The following is a 25,024-nucleotide window of genomic DNA, read 5'->3' on the forward strand; positions in this document are numbered from 1 at the left end:
ATCATATTAGCGTATTTCGTTATCCTCCGTATAATATCCCTCAAAAGGCCTCCCTCCGATGCCTTTCTCTTTGTTAAACCCTTCTCTTGATTATTCATGAATTATGTCCCTGGAAATAACTTCAGTTGCGCTTCGCATAATTCTCTCACCGCGTTACAAAATATTCCTTGGTGCGAGATGAAATACAAGGTCATGAATATGTATTGCGATGGGGGGTGAAATCCGATCAGCATGTTGAAATGGCAAGGGGAACGGCACCTATTTGGATCCGTAGCACTGAATTTCCGAGGCTTGGAAAGTCGGTTGCGGAACGTCGGTCATAAATGTGAACATATAGCCGGAGATGTTTCCATTATGGCTCTGTTCCGATGCGAATGTGAAAAATGGTTTGCGGCTTCCATCTGCTTTACGGGAATCAATGGAAACGCGCGGGAAGCGTGTTTAACGGCGCTATTCATTACCGTTGAGTGATTTGCGTCCATTCATGAACTTAATCGTTTACTGCTCAAAAAGAGTCTCACAACTTCATTGCTATTATTTCACGATTGGCAACTTGAAGGGTTTGATTGAGAATTTCTAATGCTCACAAAGAATTGTCGTTGATTATTGCTAAAATTGCGATCATTAATATTTTATAAACACTTGTTAAACTTTTTATTTGTTTATTTGATGGATTATTTATTTATTCGTCTATTTATTTATTCATAAAAATTAAAGAATAACATGTTTACCTAGGATATATAAAATACTAGCGATCGTAATTTGATGCAATTGTTAATCAAATACTTATTTTAGCTGGATATGCGTCTTGTTACTAAGATTATAATTTCACCAGCAATCGTTAATTTTCCACTGGCACTAATCATTCAGGCGGTCAAAGTTTATAGAATTAATTTAAATATTGAAAGGTCCAAATATTTTATTGTTGAAAATACGTTGTAGCCAAATTAGTACAATTAGTCACAGCGTGTTACAATGAGTCGCCTATCCGTAAAAATTAGTGGGAAAGTTGAATAATGACGATAGTTTGAATACTTTGGAATATTATTTAATTAATTCAGAATGTTTCTTTCTAATGATGTATGCCTATTAATTTTATATCGCAAAAATAAGCAAACTATCTATACAAGAATTGCAACGAAAAACATTTCCCCTGAACTCTCTATTGTAAAACTTACTTGGATGCAAATACGACGCTCTTAGTGGTACATACGTGACTACAGTAGAGTGCTGCGTATTCAAAAAAATTATTTTTACAATGAAATGCAAGTAAAAAATATCCCACTGCAAAATTAATGTATTTATGAATATAATTTATAGACAATTTGAAAGATTGTCGACTCTCTAACATTTATAGACATTTGAAAAATGGTTGTTTTCCTCACGACCTTCTTCTCGACTGACCTCCTCCTCCTCCTATCTGCCTGACTATATAGCTGGATTCTCAGGCTTTTCGAAGTTGACTGTGACATTTCTGTTTTTTTTTCACAGCTGCTGCAGCATCCGGTATCCGGTTAGGGATTCCGGGTGCCGGCGAAACGTTGAGACGTCGCCACTCCGATGTGCGGTTATCAATACCACCTCAAGGTGGTACCACCGAGACCAATGGTGAGGAAGTTTAATAAACGTTTTCACTCAACACATACAAATAGTATATACAACCATTACCTATAAATTATACTTTAACATATTCAAAACTTAACTACTCATAGCATTCAAAAAAAACTGTGTACCTCCAAAACTTCAACTAATAATTTGTTTGCAGTATAATTTTCCTTGAAATGTTTCCTCCCAATCATTTTTAAGGGGTCTTGTTATCATAAAACATATTCTTTTAGATATCGTTGACTTTCTTCCAAAATCAAATATGCTATGCACAAATTTCCATAAGATATGTTATACCATTTTTTCATATATTTTCGCCTGGAAATCAAAAACATTACTGCTGCTAAAAAGAAAACAATTCATGGAGAAAGCTCGAATTAATTGAAATCCCAAAAACTTCCTCTGCTTAGCATTTCAGTGTTTTGATAGCAATATTGAAAAAGTGTGATAACACCTCACATACGCTTCCTTATATTTGGAATATATAAAATACCAGGAGGATCATTTATTGGAAAATTTTACCGCCGGTACTCAAAGAACCTGAGCAGTTAACACGTACTCAATACAAGAAATCCATAACTGCATAACAATTAGCACTGCTGTATTTTTTCCACCTCACAGCAATGAATGCTAAATTTTTTTACAGTGTAAACATTTTTTTACAAAATATTAAGCGGAAACCTTCCGAAAAACTATATGAAGGAAATTATTTTTCACGCTCTTTAATGGGTAATTCCTAAGTTTTAAGTCATGTGGCTTCTCAAATGAATTCGTTCTACAACAGGAAATTCGAATGCCAAATAAGTTTGGAGGAAAATAGTCTCCGACACCGGTTTTTCGATTACGTGAGGCAATCATTAATAGGGTTGAAGGACCGCAGTTAGCCCTCAATTTTAAGCCGGGGTCCCACGGTTAATATTTTGATAATTTTTTTCATGAATACTCTCAGAGTCACACTACGCACGGGAATATTCGGTAAATTTCTTTAATTATAGAAACTCTTCATGAAACGCAGTCAGTGATTGACTTCTTTATGCACATGCACTTCAACCGCTTCCCTTCCTCAGACTGTTAGGTAGGAAGAACAGAAAAATTGGAGTAATTCGCCATCTTTTCCCCTTCCTCTGATCTCCCTCCCTCCCCCTTCCCACCACGAAAATATTATAAAATGTATATCCAAATGCTATTTTTTTATATGCAGTAGTTGAAATTACCCACTGTATGTTTACTATTGAGAGGTTTTATTAATACAATTGTTATATATTTTTTTTAATTAATAATAATTGTTGTATAATTTAATTAGGCAAAAAAGAATAAGCTACTCACACAGCTACACAGCAAACAGATACTCCCATTCAGGCCGCAGTCCAATCACCATCATAATTAATGATTTTTTTCTTTCTAGTGTGGCAAGGGTAAAAAAGTTGATGGAAAAGGTTTCTGGCATTCATAATTCACAAAACTTTTAGACAAAAATTGACCGGCTTATAAAATAAAGTGGGACATAGGCTTTAGCCTAGCCTTCCGCGGTTTAACATCTATTCTTCTCCCTATTAATGATTACCTAGAGCATTGAGAAACCTGCTTAGGAGGTATTAACCTGTTTGACTGAAATAGGCATTTGGATTACCTGTCTTCGGACTTGATCACTGTGGCCGATTAATATCTCAATCATGCCTTCTCAAATGAAGTCAGTGCTCTGAGAGTGATGCAACTTTTCAGGTGGCGCTACTCCCACTGCGCCCACTTCTTCTTTGGATCTTCCACCTCGGTCCCCAGATATGCGTCGCCATTCAGATGTTTCTCCTGCATCGCTGCGAGATCTGGAAAAGGTAAAAAGAAGAACCACTCAGCATTTTTCTTCTGATTTCCGAGTTTAAGTCAAATTTAAACCGTCTTAAAAATTACACTTAACTACATTTTCACTTATTTGAAAACCATTCTCAGATCTTCCGGGTTCCACTCCCGAATGATTTTTTTACACTAGGAAACTTTTGCTATTCAAGTGAACTTGCACTTGAGAGTGATTCCATTAAGGTACGCTGCTTTTTTTATGCACGGTTGTTCCTTGAATTACTTTACAACTTAAAGTAATGAAAAAGCTATAAATGTCCTTTGCATAAAAGTCATAGAAACAGGCATAAAAACAGTACCAAGTCTTGTTATCCTTTTTGGTATACAGGACAGAGGAAATTTTTGTCACGAAATTTTAATCCCAGATAGCCGATACCAGTAGGAACCAAAATTATGAATGATATTTAGAAAACGCACCATTTTTAAACTACATAAACTTTAAGCCAAGCACTCCAATTGGCCGCTGGATTGCACTGTTACCGCATGCTCTGGACAACTCATGACTTTGAATGCTTTACCTGCGGGAGATCGCGATGCACCCAAGGACACCGGCAACTGGGTAAACCCGTATAATCAGAGCGCTTGGCTCAAAGTTTGTGTTGTCAAAAAATGGGGCGTTTTCGACATAAACATCACTAGTAATTTTTGTTCCTACTGGCGTCGCCTATAATATATTATTTCGTGGCACAATTTTCTCCGCCCTGCATAACTATCAACGTTATTTGTTGCACTTCTTCAATTATAAAATCATTCCAAAACACCCATATTCCCTTTTTTCATCTTTAAGTCGGCAATATTAAAGTAACTTTTCTTTTTTATGACGATTCTCCACAATGCTCTTTTTTGCATTGGACGTCATAGGAATAAAAATTTAATTCTTTAACTACTGTGCTACTTCGAAGGATTCGTGCTACATGATGAGGCTCATGACATGAGCTTGTTGATAAATGCCTTCCATATTTCATAGAAACTGGCGCCGTCTATGTCGAGGCAAAAACTCCGGCCTTCCACTGGAGGAAGCGTGGACGAGAAGTGCCTCACCAACACTCTCCCGGACAGACCGGAGCCGAGACAACCCACTCCGGCGGAAGTAAGAATCATTTATTTATAGATAATTGAAGAGAGAACGCTTAGCACCAAGAGTTTTCACTCATTCACCATTTTAGTATATCCATTAACTTTTAATATGTTTGTTATATTTCGAATTCTGCCCCGTGAACGGCGGTGCAATGTATATGCGCGGCATATTTCGAAATATTACGCATTACAGCGGTATTAGCGCAGATTTGAAGTCTTGAGCAGTTTGTGGCTTCATTGAAGTCAATTCTCCCTCATGTTTCCATCCTTGATAGACCGCGAGGATCTAGAACCATTAGCCTTGGTACAATTTCCTTGGAAATCAGGAACCCGGATAGCGTAGTGGTCTGCTCAGTGGCCCGGAATTTAAAAAGTCCGTGGTTCAATTCTCGGTCAAAGGGGATTTTTTCTCATGACATTTCATGTATATTTAAATATATTTCATTGCGCGTTTCTTCACAAAAATCACCAGGAAATGGCATAAATTAGCTATTTCGTAGATGAAAGGATCGTGTTCAAAACCATAACAGGTATTAATACCGAATCATATTTTAAATTTTACTGTTGCATGCGTAATTTTTTTTAAGATAACAATGTTGATTCAATTTTTTCACTCAGTGCCAAATTTTTCGATTATTCCTGGTATTATTTTTAGTAATTACCCAAATTTTAACGACTAAATGTTATTCTAAAGGTTACCATTTGAAACCTTAATCGGTGCATGTTTTATTAATGTATGGAAAATTACTAAAGACTTGCTTTTTCCCATCATCATTTAAAAAATCACAAAATAAAACCCTAGTCAATTTTTATCATTTCTAGAAGAACTGAAATTTTGCATATAAGTGACGGACCGGATATGAACTGAAGATAAATTAAAAACGGCGGAATAAACCTTTGGTTAGTGTGGCATTATATTCTTTTCCCTGGGTCCCTAAACATTTTCACTCTTTTATTCTTTTTCACAGAGCAGCGCGTCGGAGGAGGAGAAGCGACACCGGGCGAGGAGGCGCCATTCCCGCGCTGTTCCGAGACAACGAAGCTGCGACGAAGAGTCGGACGGGTCCCTTCTGGTCCAGGTACGATCTCAGTGGAGGATTCGCGGGGGATGAGAGGTAAAATCCCCTCTCCAAAATCAAAGAGTATACATTAAAGTGATGGAGTATTGCTTTCTGGCATCATTCCACGTGTCGCGTCACGGGGCGGTTGTGTCCCGCCCGAAATGCAATGCATGCAGGGCCGGATTTTAGCCTTACGTTTACTACGAAATAATAAAAGAAAAAATGAGGGACTGGAAACCAAATCTTGAAAATGGAAAGGAAGAAATGAAGGGGGCGGAAAAGAAAATAAGGAAGGGATTCCCACCTTACCTGGGCTTCCGCCGAAATGTGCACCCCGAACGTCCATCGTGCGTCCTGTTCCTCGCCCGAGCTTCGGCGAGATATCCAGACCTTCCTCTTCTCCTTGACACAGGCGAAGGAATGCTCTGGTGCAAGGCATGCACTATTCTTCCTGGGCTTCTAGAGCCCTCCGTAGGCGAAGAGGAACAAAAAAAACAAAAAACCAAGGCAGGCGGGAAAAAAGAAGAAAGGAGGGAAATTCAACTTGAAAGAATAGACAAACATAAGGCTGTTCCGGCCCGAACACCACGGTTCTTAATTCAATCCTCTTTATTTAAGTTTATGGAGTCAATCGATGGCTAAGTTCTAACAACACGTATCTCAAAAATAGCAACTTTTCAGCATAGCAAGAAAACGATTTTTTCCTCTAATTGTACGCAAAAATTAAAAACAAAAAATTCATATAACTGAAATAGAAGCATACATTTGCCAATAAAGAGTTGTTTTTTTTCTTGAATTTTATTTTTTAATGATATTACACTTTGTTTAAGATACCTGTGTCAAACCGGCCGAATTTTGAGGTACGTATTGTTAGAACTTAGCCATCGCAATACTCTGTAATCGTGCATCACCTTTGGGTCATTTGTTTTAATTATAACAATCACAAAATTAAGTTTATTTTTATTTTTTTAATCCGCATGAAACTTTGAAAAATATTCGAGTAGTCCTGAGTATGACATGCCAATCTACGCGTGCATTTTTCGAATACATTCACACATGTTTGGCCTGGCCTTCTTTCGAAAAGGATCTCTGATCATTGTATGCGATTCGAATTGAATCCTTCCTACTAACCTTAAATTATACCACAGGGAGACTTTTTTTGGTGCGAAATAAATATTTTATGGTGCAGTATTCACGTATTTCCGCACCAGTGCACTGATGCAGTGCCTTGATGTTATCCTAGCAGTAATGCAATTTTCAGATCAGTTATGTTCTATCTGCTGCATAACAACCAGGATGTTTTCTTTATTCATCCGGGATCTTCAAGGTATATAGCAGCTTGGCGGGCTGGCCCGTGCGCCACCCTACGGTATGCAGACTTATAGATATGAATGTTTGGCCTCTATCTTTTGTGGAATACATGTCCAAAATTGCTTGGGTCCGTATCACAGAAAATAATTAAAATATTAATTTTAGCACTAATAAATGTCTCCATACGTTGAATTTATTACTTTTTCTGAAGTCTAATGATTAAAACTTTTACCTTTATTTTGAAAGTAAAAAACAATATAAATATCTGAATAGTGCTCCTTAAGGGTAGGAAAATCGAGGCTGATTTATTTTGTGTCGCTGATACACACACTGTAACACTGCCACCCCTAGGAAATCAACAGGTGATAATTTCGGAGTTCGTTCATAATTGGTGCTTAAGTATCTAAAATTCTGCGATGATATTTCACAAGTCAATCATTATTGTACTCATTACAGTAGTTTGATTAATTCTAAAGTACTTATAGATCGTTACAACATCCCCAAATAATTTTTATTCCCCATATGATTTTCAAATCCTTTATCTGAAAATACTGCATAAAAATTGAAACGCCCGTCGACGTTTCAAAATGTTCCCATCAGTAGCCATTCTACGGTAACAGTTTACCACCTCCATCGCCCGGTAACCTGGAATCTTAGTAGGCATAGTTCCTCTCGCTTCCCAACCTTAGTCCCCTAGGTGAGGCTTTTTCCTGGGGGATACTATTTCTCTCAACAGAAAGGTCACGATATGCTACGTAAAGCCAAACGATAGCGAGGCTTTAATCGTTATCTCACGAATGTAACAATTAGAATTCATCACTTAGCCGGTACATTTTCTTTCAATCACCGCGAATTTAAATAAAATAATATTTGATGCTTTCCAGTCGAATAATATGGATAAACATTTTTCGAGATTCCCACCGGGTTTATCATATTAATTATTTATATTAGTCTACGTTTCGAACTCCGACTCCGGACTCGTCCACAGGGCTACTGAGGGTTTGCGAAAGTCGCCACTCGCAATGCTGGTGGCAGAGAGATCCTAAATCCACGGAAAAATCAGCTATAAATAAGGTTTCTTTACGGAACTTTAAGCTCGCGGTGATATAATTCATCAAATTTATAACTTTTCAATGGTTTTCCTAGCGAGTGCAATACTCGATTGAAAGTTTTGAGAGCAAAAATTGATCACTCTGTGCTCACTATCCGGCTACGCGCACTTCTTGAAATGATTAAAATGTACCAAAAGTGGCAGCATAAATGAAGTTTCTACGGACGTACCGGAGTCTCTATAGTTTCTTTAATTCATCCTTTAATTTATTTCAGCCCGAGCCCCCTGTCCGCCGTGCCTCTGCTTACGACCTTCTGCAACATGGCTCCATTCAACCGGACAGAGACCTGACGCCATCACGAAGTACGACGAGGCACCGCGGGGAGTCGCCACCTGCCAACGTCAACCGAAGGGCTTCGATAAGGACGGGAGGTCGAGTAGCCAAAGATGGCGAGTCATCCTCAAATCACGTTGGTGAGCGAGTGTATTCAATTTTCTGATGTATCTGACATATTGGCACATCATAAATTGCTCGAAAATTTAATGGATTCACTATCTTCTTCCATCGATCAGGCTATTTCTCTATCCATATTAACAATAAAATTAAGGAAGTGAAATTTTTAAGCTATAGACACCTACGTTGTTCTGTTTTCGGATCCGTCGCCAGCTTCTCAAGCTCTTTGTGATGAAATACTTACGGCCTTAATCCTTTCGCAGATATTTGATGACGGACCGAACCCTTGCCGACCGGATCACCAATTTTAACCAAATATAAATGTGACCCATCGTGACCATATTTACATAACATAAATGTCCCATCTGGAGAATATAATGCTGTTTCACGATTCCCTCCTCACAGTACTAAACAAATGAAAGCTTTTTCTGAAAAATCTTAGCTTACGTCAGGATTCTAACCTGGGCTCACGAGAAGGGAAGCGTGCACACTATCTACCATGCCAAACTACCCCAAAATAAATCCATTTTTAACCATTTTACCTAATGAATGAATTAATGATTTTAATGATCCGTCGCCAACTTCTCAAGCTCTTTGTGATGAAATACTTACGGCCTTAATCCTTTCGCAGATATTTGATGACGGGCAAATTCACCAATTTTAACCAAATAGAAATGTCCCATCATGACCATATTTACATAATATAAATGTCCCATCTGGAGGATATAATGCTGTTTCACGATTCCCTCCTCACAGTACTAAAGAAATGAAAGCTTTTTCTGAAAAATCTTAGCTTCCGTCAGGATTCTAACCTGGGCTCACGAGAAGGGAAGCGTGCTTACTATATACCATGCCAAACTAACCCAAAATAAATCCATTTATAACCATTTTACCCAATGAATGAATTAATGATTTGAAAAAATATAAAATCAGATTTTCAACATGATATGTGGATGTGAAGCGCGCTTTCGAAGACCCACTTGACGTGTTTCTCAACTTCTATGTGGTGCTGAAGCCCTGTGTTTTCCCCCTTCGCAGGTTCTCCAAACACAGATGGTGTGTCGGGCCAGCAAATGGGCCTCTCCGCGGAGAAGGGAATGGACGACGACCGGAGGAGGCGACGAGGTTCACAAGTGTGAGTCGGGTTACCTTTTTCTATTTTGTATAGCCTCCTTAAGATGTATCTATGTTAGTGCTGAAAGATTTGCATGTAAACAAAGGTGAATATATTTCTAAATGGTTTATTTTTAATCATTTTGGTGAGGGAATGCGTGATGGGTAAATCATTGCGAATTCGCTCTAGGTTATTGTGACAGTATTTGTATAAAGATGGTATTATTTGGTATATAAAGTATGTTTTCAGAAGAATATTCCCAGTATTGGTCGTTTTCACGGAGTTCGGTTCTCTTTTCTTGAAAATAATTGATTTGAAGAGGAAGCAGCATTATGCAAAAAGTTATGACTACAAAAAAATGTTGCGTTTCTAAGTGCATCACGTCAAGGGTTATAGCAGTTTGCTGGATAAACTATAAATTACTTGTTAACCCTTCTTTGTATCTATATTCATTTCCGAACTTGTTTTATATGCTATTCTTCTGTATTTTGTCACTAATACTGCATGACTCCCTAAACATCCAAACCCAAACCGGGACCATTGGGATTTGAAACTGATTACCTGTAAGCATATAATTTTAAAACGCTATTCATTGCGGTTTTGTTATTTTATTATGGCTATTACCACTGTTTATTGTTCACGCAAAGAGAATTTTTTTAATTTTTTTACTTTTAAAAATAGCTTAGACTACTTAGAATCCCAGTTTATAAACCCGACTCCAATTTTTTCGCTCTCTCCTCTATAATAAAGTACAGCGACACTACTGTGATCTTAGTATATCAAATCAACATCTAGTTTCTGTTTTTTGATGCCATACCCATCCATGTAAAAGTACCCTCATGTATCCCACGCAGCACTATTGAACATACCTCAATTTGAAAAGAAGTAACTTACTTTGAGCCTGCGTTTTTTCCATGGTGCAAAATTAATTATTCTTGTGAAACTAGTAACACAATTCACCGTTGCCGTGTATCCAGTACCTATTGGCTCCAAGGTTTTTCACGATACGGTATTCTGCTTAAGTGCCGGTAACAATAGATAAAATAAAATGAGATTTTAATGTAGAAACTTATGGAAAATTCGTATAAACCTCTCACACTATTTTTATTTCTGGTGATTTAGTAAAAAAAGGACTAAGGTAGTGCGATTAATTTTATGAGGTTTACTGCTGATAGAATGCTTCAGTTACTTCACTAGCTTACAACAGTCACTCATACACGAATACTGTTCCATGGACTTAAAAATTCTGTTATTCATGTCATCATGTAAAGACTCTATAGTGGGCCGAAGCCAACCATTCGGTAAGCATTGTAAAGCAGGAGAGAATCCTATTTTATCTCACAGGGGAATGTATTTTTCTACGTGATGACATTCAATCTCTGTTCACTAATAGCAGAAGCGCAGTTCCCTGTAGTAAAACCTAATGCATGTTTACTCTCAGCATCTAACTGTATGATTTGGTGTTTCATGTCGCTATAATCGTTCTAGTTTGCCCAAAACTTGAGCTGTAGATAATAATTGATGAACATTTTAGAATTAGTCAGAAAATTAATGTTGGTGCAGTTTTAATTAATGTGCTTTTCGTGTCATTTTTATTTTTTACGTTCTGCTTAGAGACATGATATAATATTCCCAACTTTCAGGAAAAATACCAAATGGACCACTTTATCGTTTTCACCTAATTAGAATAATAGAATAATCTTTCTCTTCCTGTGATTCAATATTAGGCACTGAAAGAGTTGATCATGACAATTCCAGACTGTAACAGGATTTACATGATACCCACTCGTATGCATTACATCTAATGCGTACTTTGATAATATATACATTTTTACTCGTTTATAATTTCACACTTTAGTTTTTTCTCCGGCAATAAGAATTGATTTTCCCGATGTATTAGCTCCTGTATATACGTGTACTGTTGCTACTGCAACTGCGGTCTTTCTTTTTCATTTTATTGTGGCCTATTAGTTTAACGGTCTCACTTTTACCTGACATTTTAGCCATTAATAACGCCTTTTGAGAATGTTTAATCATAGGTACATCGCATGCATTCATGTCAGCAACAAACTACAAAAATATACTCATATATTCTTGATTTCTGCTGCATTTCATCAAGCAGCGGTGTCCCAGCTCACTTGAGGGCAAGGTCGCAAGATACTCCTTTTTCCTATCCCGTGATTGTTGAATACAGCCTTTAACCTGTACACAACATATAAATCTTGCAATATTTACCCACAATCCTTTTCTAAGATGTTAAATATAGTGAAGGAATTTGTATCCTTGGGAAGTAAACTGGTAAATGCGTATTATCTTACGAGGTCGAACATCCGAATTAATGTCTCGGAGGAATAAGAGGTGCACAGCGTTAACCGTTGGGTTGGAGTTTCTCGTGAATATAACCTGTTGCTTGCGACACTTAAATTGTCACGCAACCTGATCATGGAAAGGTGAAAAGGGGCGCTGAATAGCCAAGGAGTTTACTGTCACTTGTGTACTTACCAAATCATAGGAAACGATTCTGTAATTCCCTCTGATTTTTTTCTTATAAGAAAACCTTTTCGAGGTCAGGTCTACCATTTTCATTTTGTCCTCTAATTATAGTGTAATGTGAAAAAATACTCGCAGTTTCAGAACTTGACTACGTCCGAAACTTGTGCTTCCAAGCACCGGCTGAAACGTTGATGGGAAGCGCTGAAGGACGCAAAGACGTAAGCTCGTAAATTCGCTGCACTCCTCGAATTTTATTCGTATTTCTCGGTATTATGAGCATTTAACAATTAGCAATTATGTTCACTGATTTTAGGAGTATCTCTGACTCTACAATTGAAAACGGAGCGAATTATGTTACTACTGCATGTTATTTTATGTTTGACTTATTCCGAGTTTTTTTGCGTTAAAAACTCCGATAAAACGATTTACATAACACATCACGGTCCTAAATCATCATAGCGTTATTATTTTATGCGTTGTCAGCGTTACAAAAGTAAGTGTACGGCTAATTTTTGTAGCGGTTAGGAGCGTTCGCTATGTTTGAAATTGCAACTTTTAGGTGTCCTCTCGTTTAATAGCCGGAGTTCCGCTGTGTATGACGCCATAGTCATCAATTTCGCCTCTCCTTAATGTTAATCCATCCAATTTAAATGACTCATGAGAAAAGGACTGTCAAAGTTCTTTCCTCACAAATTGTTCTTTATTTCATATCGCGCCAAGTTTTACAACTGTCTTTTGTATTTCTTTTTTTCCTAGAAATTAAAATTCGAACGAACTTTTTGATTTATCATACTTTCGATAAATGCACCAACTTGATGTTTAATCGTGCTCCGCATGTATCCTAAAGTATTTGTTAACCTCGATGTTCTTGAGTGCCGTGTGTTGCATACACCGTAGGATACGTAAATTAGTCATTCGAGATCGTCATGAGAGTATTTAATACAGCCTGTCTTTCTCAAGAACGATGTTTTCTGATTGAGATTTTTAAGATGTAAATAAAGTTTCTTAGATATCTTGAATCATTAAATTATCATTTTCTTCCTTTACAACTGACCCTTGGTAGAGCCCATTACCTGATCGCTCCAAAGGTCTCTCCCATCTTTCATTTTTCTGAAGGAGCCCAAGATGGAAATTTGGGCCTAAAAAACAGCTTTATTTTCAATAAGACTGGTGAAAAACTACATCAATTGCGAATTTCATGGAAAGCTTCTCTTTATATTCTCATTCTTCGAAAATCTGTGTTATTCCTCATAAACTCTAAGAAAGATTCCTAAGGCTTGGTGAAGAGACTTTTTTGTATTTTTTAATTTTACGAACTGATAGAAATTCATCGTTTTATCTCATAAAATAAATTTTTCATACCTATCATGGATATTTTTTCTGTACTAATTTATAAATTACTCTTCAAAGTTAACTGCATAATTATATCCTTTGCCATAATTATTACAGTCCCACAACGGCGAACTTTATGTTTTGTCAAAAAATTACCTGTAAATTTATTAATATTGCACTTATGCCACGCAATCAATGCTTGAAGCAATTTTGCTGTGTTGGATAACTTTGAATTTGATGCACTTTTGAGAACATGAAGGTGTAATTAATTCCGTAAAAGTCATACAACCAGTGCAATGCTCCCATTTTCTTATTTTTCCCTTTTTTTTGTTCTAAATTTAGCTTCATTTTTTTCTAGATGGTTTATATTTTAGGAAATTAGTTTTCCTTTGCAAAGAAGTAAAATATTTATCGTTTGCTAGGAAATTATTGAAGTGTCATCAATGGTGCATTCTGATTATTTTAATTGTGCATGCTTAAATATTCTTTATAAAATTCATCCTAAACTGCTGATATTGGTTGATAGGCTTACTATATTAATATCACTTTCTATCATTACTATTTTTGTAACTAAAAACAAGATAATATGAAGATTTAAGCATTATCTAAAACACTGAAGCTAAAATAAAAACTTCAATAAGAGTTTAACCTTTCAGGCATATCAAATCGTATATTAGATTGAATGCCTTAACATTATACAGTAATCATCACATTTAGTTATATTAATACATAGAACTCATCTACTTTTGGCTAGAGCTATGATACAATTTCATTTAAAGGTGATGTGTTCATATTTACATTTGATGTGCTATTGCCTCATATCCTCTTCTATTCGAGCCCTTAAAATGTACATTTAATTTTGTGAACCCCTGTAAATACTCATTTGGATATCCATTTATCTAATGGTGGTAAACTCTGCCTTCTCATTACTCTTATTTGAGAAATTACTTTGAACTACAATTTTGATGATTTTGGTGAAAGAGATTAACATCATCTAAGTACTGTTCCCAGTCATTTTAGGGTTACATCGGCACAATTGTGACTGTTCCTTATGTATATATGTATATGCTAAGCTGAAAATCTATCAATAGCTTTATTTTACTATTACTTATTCCTACCAAACGCAACTAGTTCATCACACATCTTTACAACCAATCATATTAAAACTATGAAGGGTGTATGGAATTGAGGCTACTGTATAAAATGACATCTTTAATTTCCCCACTTTATGAGTCACATTTACTTCTATTCAAATGAAGTCGGTTATGCTTTAATCCTACCTTTAGTGGTATTTTATTTTGATTTGTTTCTATGGTGGCATGCAAAAATATGTGGAAACCGTAGTTTCCATTTTTGCATCTTTTTTCAAAATGCTTCATTTCCACAGGAATCCTTTGAAAATAAAAAAGATCCTAATTCAAATTTATGGTCAAACATTGAATAATTTGAGTCAATAGTAAATCACAACTAATAAATTATTTGACCATGCTCAGCTCTTGTGATTGAGTTTATCATGCATCCAAGGCTCCCCTCAAACCTCATAATGACTAGTTTGTAAACGTTTAAGGTTTTAGACTTTTCATTGGCCACACTTTCTTTGTCGAATCAAGGCTTGAATTAGATTTCAAGCTTAGTCATGTGTGTTTATTAGTGTACATATGGGTAGTTTTGGGCGGTATCTTGACAGTTTTAAGTATTCAATTATTTTATTCATCAAATAACTCTCACAGATTACCTACCTGTAGGATTGATATATATACCGGAAAACTTAATCAGTATGTTTTATCTACTTATAGGGGTAAATTTAAATTGCCATAAGTTTTATAATTTGATTTAAACTTATTTATATGTCACTTAACTCTTTTGCAGTTTAGAGCTAGTTTGGTACAAGAAATTAGGCACCAGCTACCATGACGCTGAAAATCTGCTAACCTCCTCTACTTGTCTGTCTGAAGAGTACTTACATGAGCTACTTTCATAAGTACCTAAACACTCACATTTACAATCTCTTGTCTTCTGATATTGCCATTGATATCTTTCAATTTATAATGTATCAGCAAATATCTAACTATGAAACTCGCTCTAATAACCTTGTTCTTATAATTTCCATATGGGAGTTTATATATAGTATGACGTCACCTCAAGTCTTCAGCCTATCATTCTTTGAATCTGGGCTTCTGTCTTCATACCATCAATTTCTTCTTTATTATGATTGGTCTTCTCAAAGTCTCTCAGAGGTTTTTCCTATTTCACATATTAAACTATTTTCCTACATTTTTCTATTTCAGTATCATTCAATTTATCATTTCATGCCATCTTGAGAAAAGTGGCACAAAACGCATTAGCTGTTTTATCACTTTTAGTGAAATACGTATTCAAGGAAAGAGGAGGGAGTTACTTCTTTTTAACAAGTTTTTTTACTTAATCATGATTATTTATTGATATTTATTTGCTTGAAAAAAACATATTTGCAGGATTTATAAGGTTTAATAATTACTTTTAACTTTAAAAACAAAATAAAATATCTAATGCCATGCTAGGATTCCAAAACTTTTTCAAATACTTCTTAGATTGCTTAATTAATAAAAAATTAACCTAATTGAATAACCATAATAAACATTTACTCAGTAAAGAATTTCATAATTACCAATGTTTCAGAAAATAATTATGTACCTGGAAACTAATTAATCGTCATTTCAGAATGTGTTCTGATTGATTCAATTCATTGATGGATTATAAGTGAAATAAAATAGCTGTTCATGAATCTGTACTCATAAAATTGTCTGTAAATACTGACATTTGCTATTCTCTCATGGGTTTAAATACTTAAATGATGAAATATAACAATTATTATTTTATAACAAAATTTTGTACCACCAAATCAATTATTTATTTAATTTTTATGTCTCCTTGATTTTCTTTTGCTTTTAATATTTCCATGACTTCTGATGGGATTAGAATAAGATAAAATTGAGATCAAATATAGATTTATGGTGAATTTTTCATGAGTAGCACAAAAAAAATAAATTTAAATGCAAGGCCAGAAGACTGTTTTTCGCATCTGCGGTCACGTTGGCATGGCTTGTTTAGAAATGACAAATTGTGAATCTATGTAAAGGAAATAATTTCACTGCCTTGACAACAAAAGAGATTATGTTTTACCTTCAGATGAGGTCACATTAATGGATGTGCATTGTTTTTTTGCCTTTCTTTGCATTGTCTAGAATCATTTTGTTATTTTTCTATTTTTTTTTTGTAAACGTGGCTTCTGTTTTAAAAACAGTTACATATATTGCAAATATTTTTAAATCACTCAGGAAAATTTTGGCTTTGTAATTACTGGCAATTGCAACTTACATTCAAAACCTTATAGCTAGAAAATGTCAGTAGCTTGAGACAGTTGTTTCAACGTTCTATATCAGTGCTTGGATGTTGCTTTCAGTCATTTTTTGTAAATACTAGCACACACTTGCTGTATGTGACATAGGTCATTATTTTACTGTATTCTTAGAAGTGATTGCAGAAGAGTGGTTCTGCTATTTTTTCAGTCTTCCTCCAAAATATTATTCCCATAGCTGCAGCACAGTTTCCTATAGTAACCAGAAGCTCACAGCACAATCATTTCTTCTTTTTTTAATATATTAAATTCTCACTCTTATGTGGTGGTGTCATGAGCGTCCATTGCTTTATCAACCAAGATTCTGAGACTTCCTTTTCTACTGACTTTCATGAAAGACACCCTATCTGGCACCTTTTTTGCTTCTAACCTTCACCTTCCTTTACAGGTTTCAGCATATATACAACATCTTTCAAATTACTGGAGACAGGTTTTGGACAGTTGAAAATTCATCCTGTGCCTGATGGATGTTAAACTGCTTTCTCATGGTGTATGGTGTCTGAAGAGATATTGTTGAATCAAAAGGTGGGGTTAATTATCCCACACAGAGAGTTGCTATTTCAGGCTATCCTATATTTCATTCATTTTCTCTCAGTTCAATACTTCATTTTTCAACTATATTGTTTCCGACACCTTTCTTATTTCTTTTGAATATCTTTTGCAAAGTATATTTCAAATTTTTCTCCACACAAAAACTTCTCCTTTCCTTTCCTTCTTTTTTCTCTGGATTTATTCCAGTAAATTTTGAGGAAACACTCAATTTTATTGTATGAATGACAGAAGGCTCTAAACAAATTAATTCCTTTGATGAGGTGATGAAAATTTTCTGCGTAAACCTCCTTAAATGATTAACTCATGTAAGTAATGAATGTTTTCAATCATTTTAATTGTTTCTCATAAAAAAGTATTAATACTAAATTCAATTAGCATTGGTGTATTTTGTATTTTTTCAAATATAGTCAATATTTTAATATTTTCTAATTATTAAGTGTTCACTTAGGGTTTTTAACTTATCTGCCTGTTTTAATATTAATTCTTCTAATCCATTAGTTGCCATAATAGGTAAGTATTATTAGCCTTTTGACGGTTATCAAATTAATTAATCACAGTTATCAATGCTAAAACTATTTATATGGTAATTTAACGGGCAATTTTTATGTGATTAGTCTCCAATGTGCTCCTATTGCATAATTTAAGTACATATGTATAATAGGCAATTAGGTTTTTCTGTACATTTTCTTCCTCAAGAATTTTTTAATATTTTAGTGGCCAATGAAATGTCTAAGTACCTAACTACCTGCTTTACTTTCACTTTGACATTATAAGGCTCGAGGTAGTAATATCTAGAATAATTGAGGCAGTCATCAATTTAATCATGTGAATGTACAATGTTTACAGATTTTTCCAACTATGTCCTTTGCAATAGTTTAATCTATGATTAATTTAACTTGCCTCATGTATCATGATTTCCTAGTACATAATTGATTTCTTCTCTGTGTTAGCAAAATTTCTTAATGAAATCTTAGGTTAAATAGTCATAATCTTCGTATCTGACGAGAAGATGTTCCTCACTACAATTTATACATGCAGTTATTATTTATCAACATCTCTCTTTGGGCATTGGTGGTCTTTGGGCATTTGCTAACTGGATAATTTGTATTCTAAAAAGTTCCATCATAATTCTATGTATTAAACAAAAACCTTAAGAAACACAGCCCATCGTGAAAGTCTTTCAGGATATCTTCTACAGATTCAAAATAATTTGAAGTCATGAAATACCCGGACTATACGTTAATTACCATATTAACTTTATATTTTGTATATTTAATCCTTTAGCTGCTAGAAATTTTCGTGAAAAAATTACTGGTTACTGTGGGAAAAACGTACAAGAACTTTTAACCATCTCTTCTGGCTTACTCACTCAGGCCCTTCTAACTCTTTTCCTCATGAATGTTACAACTTCCTCATCTTATAATGCACAACCATATTGGCATTGCTGTTTAGCAATTGCTTTTGCAGATCCCATTTCAGTTTCCAGTAAATGTTCAGCATATACAGAATATTGTTCATATTGTAAAATCAGATTTTAGATATTCACTAGCCATTGCTTTTTATAAACTTTAACATAACTCTTGTTGTATTTTTTTCAATTGTTAGTGAAATTATTTCATATCAAGGATGGTAATCAAAAATAAATTCTTTCTTAGTTGAAGAAGTGGAAAAAATGGGTTGAAAAATCATATTATGCCTGTAAATTTCTTTATCTCCAAGAGTTTTACTATCCCATCCAACAATATTTCTTGTTGTTTTATGCATATATGTCCACAGCATCATAACAGCCCAGCTCTAGTGGAATGAAAATTATACATAGACATTTTTCTATGATTTTTTTAGGACAGTTAGTCTTCAGGTTCAACATATCCATGACTCGCCTTTGAAAATTCAGAGGTTTTATCTTCTTGATAGAGTTGATAAATTCAGTTATTTAATTGTTTTCTAAATTTATTTCAAAATATGTACTCTAATGTAGTTGTTAAAGTTTTGAATAAATGGTGGGTGATGGCAGCTATCTCCTCTTCCACCCCAAGACAAAAAACCCTACCCTGATATCTTTCAGGACAGAAATTTCCATGTTTAACAGTATTCTAGATCCTTAATGCTTGAAGAAAAAACCTTTCCAATGAGTCATTATTCCTGAGTTAAATTGAAAAATAAGTAATATTTTATGTGGTAGTCCAATGAAAGCATTTATTTTACTGGCTCAACATTCAATGTTTATTCATTTTTTATTATTTTTCATTTGATGCTGCTTTTGGTTGGCACTTACCTATATCTTTCAAGTAGTTACATAAATACCAACTTTATCAATTGGCCAGCAACTGTTGCCAATCATGTGTTCTTCATTTTAGATTGATTATTCCACTCAAAATTAAGCATAGAACTCTTGGCATGAACAAAGCTCTTCTCTTATTATTATTTTTTCTAATTTGATTTTATTTTTTAGAGGAATTAAAAATAGCAAAATTATAATGGGAGGACAAAGTCTACAAAGTAATAACAACACAAGGTGCATCAGCAATTGAATAACTCACCATCTAAGTTTCAAATTATGATATTGGTGTCATAAATTATAAAAAGGAATTATTTTTTAAAACTATAAGAAATTTGCTACAAAAGAGCAGGCATTATGAATATTACTATCCACTTCCTTTGCTGTCATATAATTTTTATCTGTTACACCTCACTCGATTGAGTTGGTGTTGAATGAACTTCTTTCATGTCATTTACAGTTCCGACTCTGCAATACGGGCCTTACCCGCCACTCCTGCAGCTACTGCTTCATCTGTTGCTGCTCAAAGATCTCATGGAGTGCCACAAGCAGATGCAATTCCATCAAGTGTTCGAAGGCAGACATCTGTAGGAGATGCAGAAGCAATCAAGATAGTGATAGACGATGTAGATGCTCGCCGTGAGTACTACTGAATTAAGAAGCTAGTTAGTCTAGTCTCAAAGAAATCAATGAGAAGTCCATTAAAGATGCTACATCATTGGTCTTCAGTTTCAACATATCCATGACTCACAGATTTATTTTCACCACCAACGGACTTTTTAAAAAAATAGGAGTTCTTACCCAGACGGCACAGAATCCTCCGTATCTAACGGATGATTCTGTGCTGTCTGGGTATTTTATTCCTGCTTATAACTATGTAATCTTTGACAATTTAAAATTCACCTCTTAAGCTTTTACTGGCATGAATAGCCAAATTTTATTTTTCCTCTAAAATATTTTAGCATTCTATGTCATTGCAGTTATTTCTAACTTAAAGGATGGCAAACAACACCTTTGATTTCCTTGTGAGAATCTATTGCAGAGACACAAAAACCATTTTATACAAGTTGATAACATTTGTTTGAAGTACATATATGTAACTTCATTAGCTTTTTGCCATTCACTGTGCTTATTGTGTTATTTTGCGTTGCAAATTATCAAAAAGTGGATTATGTAAAATGTGTTTTCACTTTTTAGTAATTATCTGTATAAAAATTCTCAGAAAATCATGGCTCTTTCTTTAAAAACAATGAATTTTAAACCACTGAGAATATAATTTGTTCACCTGATTAGTATTTTGAGTGACTCCCAAGAATAAACATATATTTTGTGAATATGAAAGACAATATTAGTAGCCCATCATCATGTGCTATGGATTTTGTGGAAATAATTTCCAGGACATAATATTCAATTACCAACATATTCTTGATATCATGCGAGAGTATTGACTTTTTTTTCTTTTTACCAGCTCGTTCCCCAACCCCTCCTCCAATCCCATCAACTTTAGCAGCAGGACAGCGCCATCAAGCAAAACTTCGAAGGGAGACGACAGAAAGATGTCCTCGGAGTGAGTAACTAACACTCTCATCAGTGGTGTAGCTAAGGGGGAGGGAAGGGGGGTCCGCCCCCCCCCCCCTCCTCCCAAAATATAAAAGCACAATTTCTTTCCTTCATAAAAGAAAAAAAAATATAGAAAAATTATGAACTTACAAAAGATTTCTTTGATAAATAAAGTTTTTCGATTATGAAAAGTGTTAAAATTAGTTTAAAATCCTCTATTTAGTATCCTGTTTTTTTTTAATTTTCCTCCCCGGTTATCGACCCCCCTGAATGAAATTCCTGGCAACGCCATTGACTATTTTCCCTATTTCCTTGAATGTTCAGTTCAGTCAGTGTGTTTGTCAGTGAAGCAATAAATTTGCTAAAATATCGAAATGAACTTTGATACCCCATGTTGTCATTCACTTAAGGTACTCAACAGCCAAACAATTGGAAATATGCAAACCTGTTAATCAATATGTACTATTAAATCTATGCATTTATAACTCCCAGAAGTCTAATAATGTTCAGGGGGCTAAGTTTACAAGTATTACTTCCACTCTCTTACATGCATTTCTTATCATCTTTCCCTGTGACAGCGAGGGGGGGCTTTGGCATGCGGGTGGTAGGAGGGAGAGGAGCTGCAGATGGACGACTATATGCCTCCATAGTATGGACTGTCCCTGGTGGACCTGCAGACAGAGCTGGACTCTGTCGTGGAGACAAAGTAAGAATCATCTTTATCTATTCGTCTAGATCATTGTTTCCTAATACAGCTAAAGGCTAGCCAATGTCCCTGTGCACATGAGGATCTATCAGTGCTTGGGCATGAGGTTGGAGGTACTGCAGCCAAAAATGTTGCCATTTTTCCTCATTAAGTTTCAAAAAGGATTTTTTCTTCGACGTGCAATACCATTGAGCCATCACATTATCTAAACTAGATTCTGTTACATTCAATCATTTATAACAAGAATCTTTTTGCCTGCTTAGCATCAAAAATATGTCTTCGCAATTTTGATTACTGGCCACAGTACTTTTTGTATTATTTGTCACCTGAAAATAGATATCTTTTACTTAATTTTTTTATCTTCCACAGGTTTTAGAATGGTGCGGTATATGCCTTACCGATCGCAGCTTCGAGGAAGTAAGTGCCATTGTAGAAGAATCTGGAGACACAATAGATATACTAGTAGAAAGGACAGAAGCCTCGTAAGTTGATTTGACCTGTTTATTGACTAAATTGACAATTTCTCTTCAAAATGAATGAATCATCAAGTTTATATTATTTTCATTGATGCCTTACTTTGGGATAATAAAAAAATAATGGCTGACCCTGGATGTTAAGGCTTTTATTCTTGACAAACTGGTACAATGGAAAACATCTAGATTCTAAACAATAAGTTCACATGATACACTAGGTGGTGCAATTAATGTGCTCCCTGGCTAATGTCGATAAATATTACACCACTCATTGGCAAAGAAATTTGGAAATAGCTGCACCTAACCAGCCAGCTCATGATGTCACGTATGTACCATTTCTGTACCAATTCTATAAAGTAATAGAACATACCTGCTTCATTTCCTCTGACTGCAAACTGTAGAAATGTCTGTATAACCAGGGATAAATACGTCTGCAGTGGCATCTGGCAGTTCAGTCTGGATAGCACAGACTCAATAGTAATGCAGTGATCAATGCATTCAGGGGATACAATTTTGATAATATCGTATACGTGATTGGCTACCATGAACATGGCTAGCATGGCTGTGCAAACGTGAATGTGTATGCCTTACATAATTTTTACACCACCTATTGGATGATGGAACTATTTGTGGCTGCCTTTCTTTTCACACATAGAATATGCACGTGTTAAATAGTTTTCAATGACTGCATTACAAAAATGTCTAATCATTTCGATCTTTGTACCTCTAATTACATTTTAATTTTAATTTGATAAAACAAACAAATTGAATGTAGACAAAAAATTTCTAATGTAATTTTTACAAAAAAAAACAAAATTGAAGATTATTTGGCAAAAAAATGAAAAAAGCAAGGAATTGCAGTGAAATTAACCACATTATTTATGTGAAATCCAGTTTTATACTTAGAAAATGCTATAGGTATATTTTGTGTCAATCAAGTAGTCATGGCATGTAAATCAGAAAGCTTTTTATCATAATTGCAATCTTTATCACTATGATAGGCTTGGGGACTCCTTGGACGAGCCTGCTGGTGCCACTTTTACTCCACGTCGGCTGATAGATGCTCTTCAAATGGGTATGCTCATTATCCCTTCATCCTATATATATGGTAATCTTGGCTCATCAGTGATGCATTTTTTGGTTTTTGAAATCATTTTTTTTGTTTTCTAATGTTAATGATGCTCTCGTGAACAAATATGGCAATATTTTTGGCGATTGTCGTTCATGAGGAAATGGACAATATCCTGTATAAGGAACAAATTTACCCATTATAAATTACCCAAGGTCGTGAACATTTTAATGGACACCATTACTAAAAGGGTTTATCATGTATTTCAAAAACCACAGACTTTCCAACAGTTCAACTTTAAAGAGTTAATCCCACATGCACAATTTCTTTTGTAAAATTCATGCATCTTCAAAAGTATATAGCCATAACTCCGTTGACATAAATATAATAATGTGAAATTTTTTTATTCAAGAAAAGAAAGGGCAATACTAAAGGTATCCATTGAACTTAAACCATCGAATTTTGTATAACTGATCAGGAATTGATTATCATTGGTGGTAAATTTATTACTGATATTTTCTGCAGGCAATGAAAGTACCCAGATAACACGGCATTTGTATTACATCTGTATTACATCAGTAATACACAAAAAGTACGTGACCAAATACATATGTATAAGATGGAATACGATCGTATTACATCGGTATATTTCACGTAAAAGTGGTTCAAAAGTCCCTATGGATGTATGTATACGTGCGTATTACAAATTGGAAATCTGAATACACATACATGAATTATACATATGTATACGATGGAATACAATCATATTACGTCTGTATATTTCACGTAAAAGTGGCTCAAAAGTCCCTCAGGATGTATGTATACATGCGTATTATAAATTGGAAATCTGAATATCCCTACATGTAATATACATATGTATCTGCAGGCCCTCGTACACAAATTATACATATTGATTTTCTGACCCACATCCACTTAATATCAATATGGATCAAACGGATGAATAAATATAAGGAAACCAGAACATACAGATAATAAAACATTTATTCAAAGAGAAAAATAAAATAATACACACAATAAACAAGTGTGGCCATGAATATTGCTAACAAGCATTAAGGGCCAGCAAACAGTAGGTGACACTTAGTTTTAAAAAATGTGACAAAGATAAATCAAGTACAAACAATGGTTTGAGTTGGAAAGTAGAAAAAAATATTAGCACGGAACAAGCGTTGTAACCCACTGCATAAGAAGAAACCTGAATTCAGGAAACCAACTCTGCACCATTAGCCACTTCCTGAAAGGAGAAAAGAAGAAGTCAAGTTTAAAAGTCATGAAAAATATATCTTTTTGTAAGATCTGAATAGGAGCTCAAGGCCTTTCAATTTTATTTTTTTTCAATTCATATTGGCAGTCAGTATTCTGTGAATTCTGTAATTTTAGTACTAATTCTGTATTCTGAATGCATATGAAAGTTTGGTTTCTCTGCTAGATTCCAGACATAAGTTTTAAATTTTTTTCATTTACCAATTATGCCGAGGTCCCAGCTAGCGCAAATTTGGCCTTGTCCTTCGAGAAATCATATATTTTGGGGATATGCTTTCATTTTAAAAAATTAATAGCCTTTCTCTTAAGAAGAATGAGAAATATGAGAAAAGATCATATGACTACTTTTAAATATA

General features: G+C 34.9%; 1 protein-coding gene across 1 annotated transcript in view; it reads left to right on the forward strand.

The window, feature by feature from the left end:
* Positions 1-25,024, forward strand: part of LOC124163505 (regulating synaptic membrane exocytosis protein 1) — a 444,545-nt gene that overhangs the window by 371,752 nt on the left and 47,769 nt on the right. Inside the window, exons 9-19 of the mRNA XM_046540458.1 lie at positions 1,492-1,608; positions 3,328-3,437; positions 4,427-4,549; positions 5,505-5,615; positions 8,235-8,433; positions 9,452-9,548; positions 20,040-20,218; positions 21,048-21,146; positions 21,718-21,845; positions 22,215-22,327; positions 23,320-23,393. Coding sequence (XP_046396414.1) covers positions 1,492-1,608; positions 3,328-3,437; positions 4,427-4,549; positions 5,505-5,615; positions 8,235-8,433; positions 9,452-9,548; positions 20,040-20,218; positions 21,048-21,146; positions 21,718-21,845; positions 22,215-22,327; positions 23,320-23,393 — 1,350 coding nt within the window. The remainder of the gene's footprint in view (positions 1-1,491; positions 1,609-3,327; positions 3,438-4,426; positions 4,550-5,504; positions 5,616-8,234; positions 8,434-9,451; positions 9,549-20,039; positions 20,219-21,047; positions 21,147-21,717; positions 21,846-22,214; positions 22,328-23,319; positions 23,394-25,024) is intronic.

This window comes from Ischnura elegans, chromosome 8, assembly GCF_921293095.1.
Source record: "Ischnura elegans chromosome 8, ioIscEleg1.1, whole genome shotgun sequence".
Classification (NCBI taxonomy): domain Eukaryota; kingdom Metazoa; phylum Arthropoda; class Insecta; order Odonata; family Coenagrionidae; genus Ischnura; species Ischnura elegans.